Source organism: Colius striatus, chromosome 1 (assembly GCF_028858725.1).
Source record: "Colius striatus isolate bColStr4 chromosome 1, bColStr4.1.hap1, whole genome shotgun sequence".
Classification (NCBI taxonomy): Eukaryota; Metazoa; Chordata; class Aves; order Coliiformes; family Coliidae; genus Colius; species Colius striatus.
In genome coordinates this window covers 195979127-195992675 of record NC_084759.1, presented here as the reverse complement: position 1 = coordinate 195992675, position 13549 = coordinate 195979127, and the positions used below count along the sequence as shown (strand labels likewise).

The 13549-nt window shown below is 38.5% G+C and overlaps 1 protein-coding gene across 2 annotated transcripts in view; it reads left to right on the top strand.

Annotated features, from left to right (window-relative positions):
- SEMA3C (semaphorin 3C) overlaps positions 1-13549 on the top strand; it is a 123747-nt gene that overhangs the window by 93122 nt on the left and 17076 nt on the right. For both annotated transcript variants that reach the window (XM_062019704.1, XM_062019696.1), the window contains exon 12: positions 4697-4919. In XM_062019704.1, the coding sequence (XP_061875688.1) occupies positions 4697-4919 (223 nt within the window). The remainder of the gene's footprint in view (positions 1-4696; positions 4920-13549) is intronic.

Sequence of the window (13549 nt, the reverse complement as noted above, 5' to 3'; positions counted from 1 at the left end):
TTTTATCACAGGAATTTTATTTTAATTTTGCAAGTCACTGCAAGAGTCTTTAACCATATCGGTATTTCAATTGCATTAATTTTTGTGATGAAGATCTTGTTTCTTTCTCACTCATACACTAGCGCTCAGATACATGAAACAGCTCTCCCTGTTCACATAATTCTTCATGGCATTTTAGCTGAGTTATTACTGGCTATAAGATGTAGGACTTTATGTTCCCAGACCTGTAGAATTAGCTAATCAATACCTGATAGTTCACGAAGGTCCAGTGCTAGCATTGTTCTTTCTTTGCAATTAATCCATAGAGCTCTAATATCATTAGTTCACTGAGGCTTTAAGCTTAAACTTTACCAAAAAAAAAAAGGACCATTTAAACAGGAAGTTTTACACTCTTGTGAGTAGTCACATTTCAGAGTTTCTTGCTGCTTCAGGATATTGTATTTATATGTATTTCCGCAACTACTGCCATGTTATTCTTGGTTTCCCTCATGGAGACTTATGAGATATTCGAGATAGACCTAAAGAAACTGGGCAGCACAAGAGAAAGGGAAAAGGAAATTCAGAACTGAATTTTACATGATGACTGAAATTAGCTACATTTTTCAGATGTACTGATGAGCTCTGAACTTGAAGATAAATTCTTAAGTCATAACTCAAACAAAAAATAAAGCCAAAAGTGATTCCTTTAAGAAGAACATTGCTGGGTTTCTAAATACTGGCTTTTCTGTGCTGGGATTTGGTTGGCTTTGCTTTTATTTTACTGTCAAAAAGTTCCACTTTTAAATGCATGCCAAAAACTCAATTTTTCACTTATATCAAAGTATCTGGAAAAATCATGACATGCAGGTTTCTTTGCTGCTCAGAATTTGTGTTCAAAGACTCAACTTTGAATAACCATGCTTGCAGACTATGGGACATGAACCCCTTTCCTCCAGAACGTAGATTTTTGCAGCTTCTAGGATACTGGAGTAAACAGGGATGCCTTTTTTATTTGACATGGAAAATCCTGCTCTACAGTTACCTTAAGAGATATTAATACTAAAATTCTGGACAGAGTGAATGTGCATTGTGTTGGAGTACATTGGATAAACAATGAAAAAGGCTTTGGTATAGCTTCAGTAGGATTAAATAAAGCAAGGCATTCATTTGGCCATAATCAACTCCACGGTATTTGGCTGCCCTTTACTAAATACCAATGGTTTCTTATTTTTCCACAAGCAAAACTCACTTATGGAAAAAGAAAGGAAAGAAAAATTACAGAATTGGCATCTTGCTACTAAATGCGGTGATGTTTGAGGATAGTTTCCATTTTTTCAAACTTTACAGTACCTACAGCATATCAGGGAATATGCTGTAAATTAAAGAATTTTGTTTCTCTCTACATTCTAACTGCAAGGTTCATCAACTGTGAACGTAAGTATTCTGTAGCCAAGTCATTGAATGAGATGTGAAGGCTACACAATCGGTCCCTCCAGGAAAAGAAGAGCTTATAGTGTTCCTCAGAAGCATCTTTTGCAAAGATGTAGCAAAAGAATTAATTGATTAAATATGTTTGTTAAGGCTTTGCTTAATATAGTGTAAATTTTTTAAAGTTATACTGGGGTGAACCACAGCACAGACATTTTTGGACGAAATCACAAAGTCTTACGATCTTCAAGTTAAGAATGGAATGATAGAATGTATAAGAGAAAGGCTTCTTTTAACAGAGTTATGTGGGACAGGAAAGTTTAATTTGAACTGCCCATGAAACAGAATTCCTCTGGAGAGGAACTGGGGTCTGGCAGATCACTACCAAGTAGAATAATCTTGCTAATAGCCCACAAAGTTATGAACACAGTTCTTTTTTCAGCATGCTAATCTTAGAAGATAGGTTCCTACATTTCCTGCAAGACTGTGAGTGTATATGACAGGGAGGGAAGGAGTAGAGCAAATGAGATTGTAAGAATCCAGTTTTGTGAGCAATCTTAGAGGCCTGCAATGTACTGTAATTTCTTCTTCCTGAAGGTAGCTGATGCCAGACTAATTTCTTTTAAAGAATTCATACCAGACCTATTCTACTTTGTATAAATAATTAAGTCCTAATTGAGGCTGAAGATGATTCTGAAGACTCAGATTAGGCTGCAGTCCCATCTCCACTTGATTCTGGCTTTTCCTTGATGAATAGTTAATTAGGTGCACGAGATGGAACAGCTTTTTGCAGTGAGCAAGGAATGGGCACTCCTGCCTGGTGGTTAGAGGGATCCCCTGGGAAATGATCTAATGTTTGGTTGCATCAGGTAGATTAGACACATGATGTATATCTCCAGCAAGTTTCCTAGTGTCTCAGAGTATGATTCATTTTATATAATTTTAGCCATAAAAAAGCAGGGCATCTATTCTGAATTACTGACCGCAGAGGAAACCTAGATGGGTAGCTAAGAATAAATGCCTGACTTTGAGACAGTAGAAGTCAGGTGAGGTAAATCTCTCCACAAGCTACTAGCTATTTTTGTGTCTGTGGTTTTGATCAGAAATTCCATCCTAGATGTGAGAATGGTCCTCATCAAAATAAGAAAGTTTCCATTAAATGTGTCGTATTGAACAAATCATCATTTTCCAGTTGGAAAAATATTGTGCAGAAACATTTCTGAATAGCAGTTAAACAGCTCAGAAATCTGATAAAAGGGGAAATGAAAGTTCAGGAGCAGAAATAAAAAGTAAGGTAGCAGTAGCTGAAAAAAGGAGCCATGTAAATTAACACAGGTACATGCAGAGCACTATACCTGTTACTGATAAATGTCCTGATTTCTTCCTATAGTCTTCTTTTAATTTCACTGCTTGACCAACTTGATAGCCTTCCATGAGAGTATAATTGGCTGGCTAGATGAGGGAACAGTAGTGGATGTCATCTACCTTGACTTCAGCAAGGCTTTTGACATAATTTCCCATTACATGCTCATCAAAAACCTCAGGTAGTGTGGCTTGGAGGAGTGGATCGTGAGGTGGATCGAGAGCTGGCTGAATGACAGAGCCCAGAGGGTGGTGATCAATGGCACAGATTGAGTTGGAGGCCTGTGGCCAGTGGAGTTCCACAGGGGTCAGTTCTGGGGCCAGTCTTGTTCAACATCTTCATCAGTGACCTGGATGAGGGGACAGAGTGTACCCTCGGCAAGTTGGCTGATGACACCAAACTGGGAGGACTGGCTGATTCCCCAGAAGCTGTGCTGCCATTCAGCGGGATCTCAACAGGCTTGAGAGTTGGGCAGAGAGGAACCTCGTGAGGTTCAACAAGGACAAGTGCAGAGTCCTGCATCTGGGAAGGAACAATCCATGCACCAGTAGAGGCTGAGGGTCAAACTGCTGAAGAGCAGCTCTGCAGAGAGACACCTGGGAATCCTGAGTGACAATACACTGAATATGAGCCAGCAATGTGCCCTTGTGGCCAAGAAGGCCAATGGCATCCTGGGATGTATCAAGAAGAGTGTGGCCAGCAGGTCAAGGGAGGTTCTTCTCCCCCTCTGCTCTGCCCTGGTGAGACCTCATCTGGAGTCCTGTGTCCAGTTCTGGGCTCCTCAGCTCAAGAGGGACAGAGAACTTCTGGAGAGAATCCAGTACAGGGCCACTATGATGATCAGGGGACTGGAGCATCTTTCTTATGAAGAAAGGCTGTGGGATCTAGGGCTGTTCAGCCTGGAGAAGAGGAGTCTGAGGGTAGACCTTATTAATACTTACAAGTATTTGCAAGGTATATGTCAAGAAGAGGGGACAACACTGCTTTCTGTAGTTTTCTATGACAGGACAAAGGGTAATGGACAAAAGCTGGAACACAAAAAGTTCCACTTAAAGAAAAATTACTTATTGTTAGGTGAGGGAGTGCTGGCACAGGCTGCCCAAGGAGGGTTTGGAGTTTCTTCTCTGAAGGTTTTCCAAACCTGCCTGGATGCATTCCTGAGTGATCTGATCTAGGTGGACTCGCTTGAGCAGGGAGCTGGACAAGATGATCTTTATAGGTGCCTTCCAACCTCTACCATCCTGTGATTCTGTCTTTGTATGATTCAGTGATTCTGTGATTTCCTCATGATGTCCTGAATGCCTCAGGGCTGATTATTTGAATGGTTCCTCATTTCATTTAAAGAAGCATCCAGAGTATTCTGGACTTCTGTTATTTCTGGGGCCTAGGGAAAAGTATAGATAAGATCTTGTGAAAGGTCAGTCTTCTCAGATATAAATGAGTTGCCATGGGACCTCCTAATCAACTCCCTATTGTTTTTTTTAAATGAAGATGAGTCACAGACCCTTACACCATCCCATGATCAAGGAAATGGCTAGAGAGGTATTGACCGAATTACAACTGAGTGCCAGATTTTACCATTTGCCTATGTGCTAATTCTATCACAAACAATCCGCAAAATTTTGATGTCTTCCCATACCAATCACTTGGATTAATTTTTTTTCAGCAGGCAGTTTGGAAGCATAAAGAATGTGGAAATAAAATGTGATTTTGTTTGTTTTATCGGAATTGACGGGAGTTCAAAGCATAACTATTCAAGCACTTCATTCCCCTTACTGGAGCATAATTACTTTCAGTTGGGGTCTGAAGTGCTCTTTTGGGAACTTGCTTTGTCAACTCTCTGTCAATATTTGTAAATGACTTGGAGGTGAAAACTGTCTGAAAGATGGTAAGTATTGTTAGCATTACTGTGCATGCTTCTTACAGTGTCCAGGAGGAGCCTTCACACCCAATATGCGGACAACCAAAGAGTTTCCAGACGATGTTGTGACCTTCATCAGGAATCATCCTTTGATGTTTAATCCCATTTACCCAATACACAAGAGGCCATTAATCATCCGGATAGGAGCTGACTACAAGTACACAAAGATTGCTGTGGATCGAGTGAGCGCTGCTGATGGAAGATACCATGTCTTGTTTCTTGGAACGGGTAAGACAAATTTAACAACAGTCTTTTTACTCCATCGCTTTAGAATTTGCAATCAACTCTAATTTGTACAGAGTTCAGAAATGTTTGTTTAAACATATTTACTATCTACAAAAAGTAAGTACATAAATTGTGTTCCTTTTACTTTCTGTACACTTTTATATTTACTGTAAATGTTAATTATATGCAAGAGATGCAATGTATTGATATGAATTTTATTTGAGGCAGAAATCAACTCTAGTGTATACTGTATTACTTTCAAATAATACTTCTTTTGAATACAGTTTGTCTGCATCATGATTCCACATTAGAATTTGATGTTCTCTAACATGAGTAAAAGCACCAAAGTCTGGCTTTGTATTGTTTTGTATATTCTCATCATCCTTATGTAGTACAAGCTATGTAAGCTGCTTATGCAGAAAACCACAATCTGACCAGGATGTTACAAAGGCAGGAATAACAACTCCAGAACAAAAGAAAAAATACAGAAGTACTTAGCAGAGAGAAAGAAGCAAATGTTTTCAGTCCTAGCAGCAGCAGCAGACAGAGAGAATTTGACCCAAGTATTCTAAAATAATATCTGTCTAGCATAACCTACATTTTGGTTTTAGTTACATCAAATTTGAATCTGGTGTTATGCTTCTGATGTCTGTAGGGAACAGGTCAAGTGATTCTCATGCTGATCAATTATGATTTTTAAAAATATTCAGATATTCACACTCTTCTGATTGAAGCAGACAAGCGGAGTGTTACTCTGGCTAGACCCAAGGATTCATTCATGTCTGAAACTCCTGCTGGCATAATGGGCCATTTTAGTTTGATAGGCAGAAAGGCTAATCTTTTTTACTACAGATGGTTTCAAGTAGAACAAAGGAAAAGAACTCCAGGAGAACAAATACATCTCTGAACATCAGAAAATAATTACAGAGATGGCTTGAATTGCTTTTATGGTTCACATATTACTGGGGTCCTGGTGGTTTTCTGCTTGTACAATAAGCATATCTGCCAACAAACTCGCATGGGGCTGGGAATAACCATCCTGTTATAATAGATTTAGGAAGCTGGTGCTAAAAAAAAAATCTCTCAAGAATATCAGGCTTCTATAGGGGCAGTATTGAAAGAAACTCTCTTCACTCGCCTTAGAAAAACCTCCCCAACTATCAAAATCAGCAGGGTGCCCTTGTGCCAAGGGAGGCCAACTGCCTACTATGCTGTATTAGCAGAAGTGTATCCAGGCAGCAGGTTGCTGGATGAAATTCTTCCCCTGTGTTCTGCTCCTGTCAGGAGTACCATGTCCAGTTGTGAGCTCTCCAGTACAAAGAAAACATTGACCTAATGGAACAAGATCAGCTGAGTGACTGTAGCATGTAATGTATGAGAAGAGGCCTGGGAGAATGAGTTTATTCAGAGAAAGCTAAAGGGAGACCTTGCTGCTTGCTGTTGACAGTTGTCTAACAGGAGGATACAACTACCTAATGGGAAATAAACATATCTGGACTCAAGGTGCTGGGTGTCGGGATGAGAGGAATTGAACACAAGTTATAATGTGGGACATTGCAATTAGATATAAATTCATTTATATCTAAATGCAACAGGTTTTCACTGTCAGTGTGATCAAACATTGGAACAAGAGCCCAGAGAGGTTTGTGAATTCTCCATCCTCAGAGACTCAAAGGTTTCAGAACCCAGCCTGACACAGCCCTGAGCATCCTGCTCTAATCAGATTTGCTTTGGGTGGAGGCATGGACCTGATGACTTTTGGGGCCCCTTCCAGCTCACAGGCTTCTGTGGTTCAATGGAAGGAAAACAGAAACACTTCGTTCATGTCAAACCTTTACCAGGTGACCTATTACTGTACTGTGAATGCTCAGTATACTGTAAGGCATAGTCACGGTAGAATAAACTCTGGGTAATGAATTACATTAGCAATTTCATCAGGTTTTTATCTGAGTGGTTTTATTTCCTTGGTTGACAGTTGGTAAATAAGTTGTAAGGTACTCTTGAAGATCTCTGATCTTTAACAGAGTCATTGGAAACTAACAAATTAAGCTAATTAGGACAGGCCTTTCTTTTTGAAGTAGAGGGGCATTTTCCACACTCCCTAACATGTAACCACAATTTCTTTTTAGTTTAATTATTGCAGCTACAATTCTTGACTTTGGAACCCTTTAAGGTCATTTTTCTCCTTTCCTACAGAAAGAAAGACTCTTTGTACACTACTATAGAAAGATCAGAAGTGTTAAGAGATATTATCCCTACTACTGTTACACAGCTCCACAAGAACACTTAGTAAGAGGGGGTTTTTTTCATTAGCTTTATTTCTTGCCAAATCACTGTGTTTAGCCAGCTTGGTAAGCTAAGACAGATCTTTCAAATGAACATTGTATGCATTTTAATGTGCTCTATAAGTATATAATGTTAATTGGAAGAAAATTGTACTAAAGATTAGTGGAAAAATAAACACATATAAGTTTCCAACCAATATAGAATTATTAATATAGCAGTGATAATTAATATTGGACATGTATTGAAAATCTGAAGTGTGCACAAAAATCACAATGTTGATATTTAAGTTTTTAGTAATTCTGAAATAGATAAATACAGGTGATTTCATTTTATACTTTGAGTAGCTTTTGATTGGTTTTAAATGATTCGTGTGGTCTCCACATACACCTGTGATTTGTCAAAAACATTAACATACCTCAGCTGCTTGTTACAGTTTTTTAATCCTCTTCTGTGTATCAGCACATGATCCATTATGGATCAAATACGTCAACTGCAGCTCTTGATGCTTTGTATTCATTGCTTTATCTTCTGCATTACACTGGAGACAAGGATCATTGTCTGCTTTCTAGCTAGTTAGGAGGGAGGCGTTATTCTTCCAGAGTAGGACACAGGACATTAATAGCTTCCAAGATCTTCCTCGGAAGAAACTGGTGCAATCTAAGTTACTGCAATTCTCAGCCCTTTTAAATAAAAGTGATCAAGTTTCAGCCACTGAGAGGAGAAACTTGTTTTCTTTATTCTCTGGTTTCTGTGAAACTCTGGAGGATTCGATAGAGATATTAACTGTCAAAAAGAATGCAGAGGGGATTTGCTTTGGTGTCAGTTCATCCCAGCAAATGCAAAAACCACATTGTATATGAGAGTTTCATGTGATAATTTCCTTGGGAGCCTGGAGCCCCACAGGCGGAGACAATGGGACTTGACACCTGGTGACAATTACACTCAGCTCAGATGATGAGTTACTGCTGCTGAACTGAGATGTTGCCAGCCATGTCTGTCACTGTCAGTGACCTGTCTCATGCTTGAAATTGGAGTGTTTTATGTCTTGCCAGATGCAGAGCACACAAAATGTTTAACTTTTCCTCTCTTCCTCTGCTACAGTCTTAGTAATAAATCAGTTCTTGAATGCGAGTGAAGAATAACAGAAGTATAAAGCTCCAAGAACCCCAGTGTAGCCATGGCTTGGGAGGGTATAGGCAGCTATGTCATTTTTTCACATTAATGTGAACTAAATGTAATGTTTCCTTTGCCCCCACAGACAAAGGTGCTGAGCTCACAGGGGCCGGTCCATGCCCAGAGTTAATACATTGTTTTTCTCCCCCATTTGCCTAGATATTTAACAGAATAAATCCCAGGGATAGACATTGCTCTCACAGTATTCCACTCATTTTTCAAATGCTAGGAGTCTTTTCTCTTTACTTTTCAAGATGAAGACTCCCAAAGCACTAAGGTCCAACCAAAAGAATATCTTCACCTTGCTCTGAAATTATGCTGATTTAGAGTAAGGAGCAAATATTTAATATCAGAGAGCAGTGCTACAAGAGGGCTGGATATCTTGTCTTCCCAAACAGAATTCCAAGGGATAATTTACTCGGATAGAATGTAATCAATTATTTGAATATTTCACATATCAATGCTTGTAATACTTCTTCCCTATGCAGTGAGTAATAGCACATTCAGTTCAGGAATTTAGGGCTAGAGTTCTGCTTTATTTCATTTTTTTTATGATATGCTAGAACTCAGTCCTGAAGTTTTTGATTCACTCTAGAGTTTTACTGTAATTACTCAGTTATATCTAAGGAACCCGAGTTTTCAATATTTTGTGTTTGTTCTTGGATTGTTTTCCATCTGGATTTTAAGAAAAGCAGTAAAACTGCATGAGCACATTTTCCTGAGATTAATATTTATTTTTTAAGCATGCCACCTACTGCTTGCAGTACAAAAGCCTTCGGTCAAAATACACGTGGATTGCACAACTGAAAGATTATGCATGGGGGGTTTTTATTGCTCTTGGTGTTATGAAAATATTTAAATGTCTGGGTCAAATTTGGGTATGTTAAACAGCCGTGGGCACCAGTAGAATTTTTTTTCAGCTCCTTACTATCAAGATAGGATTGGAAAGAGATCTAAGTTACTGTCCTGAAAAGGCACTTCAGACTTCAATGTGGCTTGTTCAGAAGATTAATATAGGCCACATGCATCTGATGTGGCATGAGGCTGATTGGTGTTTTTTATTATCTTCTCTTCTCTTGTCTGATGCAACACTTGTTTTTAAAGTCTGGATGTAGTAAGTGCCTTCAGAGCATAACGTTGTAATACTCATTTTTGTGAGTGCTACATGATGTCTTTTAGGAAAACTAACTTGCTGACAATGGTAGCCTCGAGTAATGCAACAGCCAAAATCATATAATGAGATAGATTCTAACAGGAGATAATCTGGTCAGAAGAGCAAGCATATCTCCCATAAATTTGCTGGCTGCTGCTTCGTGACTGTCAGCTTAGGAAGATGATGTTGCACAACAGTGGCACACCAGGCAGCAGATAGTTTCCTTCTTCCTTCTGGTCATAGTGCCTGAATCATTCAAAACTTTTTGTTGACTTGCTCATCCAAAACTTCTTCATAACCTTTTAAGACTACCTGTGTAATTTCCCCTGTTCAGTTTCTGTTCAAAGAAGCTCACCCTGTTTCCCAAAAGTTTGACTGAGCTGGATCTGTGTGAAAATTTTTGCCTTCAAGTGTGCTCTCATTAGACATTTGTGTCTGTCTTTTTTGCTCTTCGATGCAGCTTCAATTTTACAAAGTTTCACAGCAGTACTATAAGCTGGGAAAAAACTACACTCATTTGAGCGATGAGTGAGAGGTTAGGTGGCTGTGGTGAGAGCTCTAATGTACAGCAGACACTCAAAGACAGCAGAGAGTATGAGGACCCAGCTCTCAGCCCTGACTGTTAACCTGCCACCTTCTCAGGTGCTCTGTTTTGCCTCAGCATTTTCTCAAACAGAGATTTTAAGCAGTCTGCAAATTCTTTGCTTTCTTTTTTCATGGGGTTTTTTTATTATTATTTGTTTGTTTGGGTGGGGGTTTTTTTGTATCAGATTCAACTGGAATTAGAGATAAAAAAAATAACTAAGCTGCCATTAGGCTAGCAGATACAACACAGACAAGTTTTCAGAGGATGTCCAGTAATGTCAGATACATCAAGGAGCAGAACTACTGCAGGAAACCTTTCTATGCAGCTCCTCTCAGAGTTGCAGCTGTTGTCCACTGCTGTAGTTTTATGAAGTGGAAAAGTCAAAAGATGTGATAGGACTCAAGAGTAGATGGCTTCTGACTCTTCTGACAACTGCAGGTTCACTTAGGGGAAAGAAAAGCTAGTCGAAATTTGGAGAATGAGGTTTAAACTCAGACCTGCAGATCAGTCAGACACCTGTGTATTTTTCATTGCAATTCATTAAGCTTTTTGCCTTTTCTGTTGCCCATGATCAGCCAGACCTGGAATTTGTTTAATCGTAGTCCTACTGATATCAGTGAAGCTTAGCTGATTTACACCACCTCAGAATTATTATTATTACTTATTATTTTTGTTATTAAATAGTATATTATAATACTAATAATACTAATAATAATCATTTGTCTACCCTTGCTTCCTTGGATGATTTAATGGACTGCCTGTCTTCTCCATGTGTTTCTCACTCTACATATTCTTGACACCATTTTTTAATCTATAGGATATTATAGTTGTTCCTTGTTTCTCAATCCTCTTTGAGAGAAAACAATCTCAGTAACATTGTCTTTTATGTCAAGCTGGGAGACTTGCAGTTGTTCAAGCAGGTTTGAAACAGAGAACCATTATACGTCATTCTCATCCTCTTGCAGTCAGCTTGTGGGAGATTCCTTCTCATTTGTCTGTCTGCCCTTAACTCACAGACTGCTGGGCTGATGTAAGGCTGCAAACAGCTCCAGGTGAAAAGTCAAGGAAGTGGTGAGCATAAATCTGCCTCTTCATACATTCTAGTGGTAGATTGATTTTCTGGAGACACAATAGCTTTTTTCCTGGTCACATGAAATCATAACAATGTATAACTGTTTTCAAGTGGATTCCTGGAATTAACAAGTAATCAGAGAAGGAAATCATCCTGTCCACTTTTATGCTTTTTGTAGAACTAGTTTATAATTTCATATGTTCACCTAAACATGAAAAAAACAAATTACTTATATGTATTTGGTGACCTGTTATGCCTGGCTTATAACATAAAAGATTACCTGTTGTGAAACACTGGGAACAGCTCAGGCACCGCTACTTTGCATATATCTCCTGCAGTGCACAGTACTGCATCCTTTCCAACCTTCCTTCTGACCCAGGGAATTTAGTTTCCTGCCTTGCCATTAAAGCAAATAAGCAAGTAAGATTTTCAATAAAACTTAGATGTACCATAAGCTTTCTGATATGAACACGTATAAGTGACTTGTCAGCTACTGTGCTTGTGGGTACTGCTCAGAAAGGAATAAGAAGTGGTTTCTGGGAACAAATGTTTGCTTGGCATTTATTAAGGAAAAAGCTAAGCACTTTTTAAAAGGGTCAGAGGACTATAGCCTATATACCATGTGTTGTTGGAGGTATGTATGTGTGTGTATATATATATATATATATATATATATATATATATATGTATCAACTATGGGAATTCCTTGCTTTAAGTTATTTTATTTAAAGAATAACTTACTAATGACTACTTTCCCTAACATGAACATTTATTTTAAATATTCTGTTACATTTGCTTTAAAACAATGGAACATTCCTTTGTGCAAGGATTTGTCCCTCATGGTACAAAACTGGGTCAAAGTGAATGGTAAAATATTGAGTCAAAGGGGGTGAATACCTAGGTAAACAGTCCTTAACTCTGTGTATTTTGTTAGGGTGTGACAAAAAGTTAGATAGGAACCTACTTTCCAAATAAGAAAGGTTATTAAGACAGAAGTACTTGGCGTCAGGCATTATCAGTGTTTTCTGTGCCAGTGCCCAGGATAAAACCTCCCCTCAGGTTCTGACTTCATTTAGGGGCAATGTTTGAGGACTGAAGACAATTTAGGAATTTTAAATGTATGGCATGTGCTAATGGATCATTGAAATAAACCGGTTCTTCAGAGTCTCAGCAGCCTCACATTCCTTTGCAGGTAAGGTCACTGTCAACATGCAGAGTGCCCTGTATGTCAGAGTTACAGGTAGTTGACACTTTGCAGGCAGCTAAAAAAACCCACAAAATGCTGAAACTCCTTTCTGTACTTTTGTGGTATTTTGAGTGGTATAGTTTAATGATATAGAGGATTATTAAAAGAATGCAGGAGGAAAAATTAGCAACGTAGAGGTGGATGTAAGTATATATATAAGTAGCGTATATTTGTGAGTGGATTATTCCCTTTAGTAGGAGCAGAATTACAAACATGCACATACTTCTCCTTAGCTCCAAGGAGAGATGCATCTGTAGCTGTTTAAAGCTTCTGTGGGTCCTGGCAGTTAGTAAATCTCTCTCAGGTCCTCATAAGCTTTGCTAATACTGGCACCCAGTCTAGCCCACAGCTGTGCTATCACAAGATTTAGTTTCAGTAAAGTTTCTTCGGAAGGAACTGGTTTATCATGCCAGTATATAATGAGAATAAATGTTCTCCATAGAAAATTCTCATGAAAAATTCATACCTAACATACCCTGAGCATGTACAATTGATAGCTACACATTTTTAAGTCTTGTCAGCTTTCAATTTCTTTTTTTATTTTTTTTTTCTCGACAAAATACTTCAGTGTGCTCTCTGTGTGTGGTCAGGTCTTTACATATCAATATTCTGGCTTTAAACCTTAGGGTTTTAAACATGAAATGTATTATTATTTACTGGCTTCCACCAGGGAAATAAGAATATGTAAATTATTTACTGCAACCAAATTGTCCTGAAGCTGCAGCTATAAAATTTAGTCATTGACCTTAAAAGCAAAACTGCCCTTTTTACAGTTATGTTGTCAATATCGGACAGGATCCTCAGTCACAAATTTATAAAAATACATGTAGATACTTACCTATATTGGGCTATATTAATGTTATACTAACTGGCTAAGTCTATATGGCTTATAAAACTTTTGTAGGCCAGACAGAATCTGTAGCATGTGGTCTCATTCCTCAGAGTCAATATTGAGCAATATTTATTCTACTTAGACTAATTTCCAGGGCTTTCAGGCTAGAGGAATTCTATGTCCTGTGCTTTTTGCAAGAAGAAAATGATTGTCCCTGTGATTGTCCTTGTCCCTTTTCTGCCACATAAGAAATACTGTGGCTGTCTCAGCCTTTAAGAGCCTTCA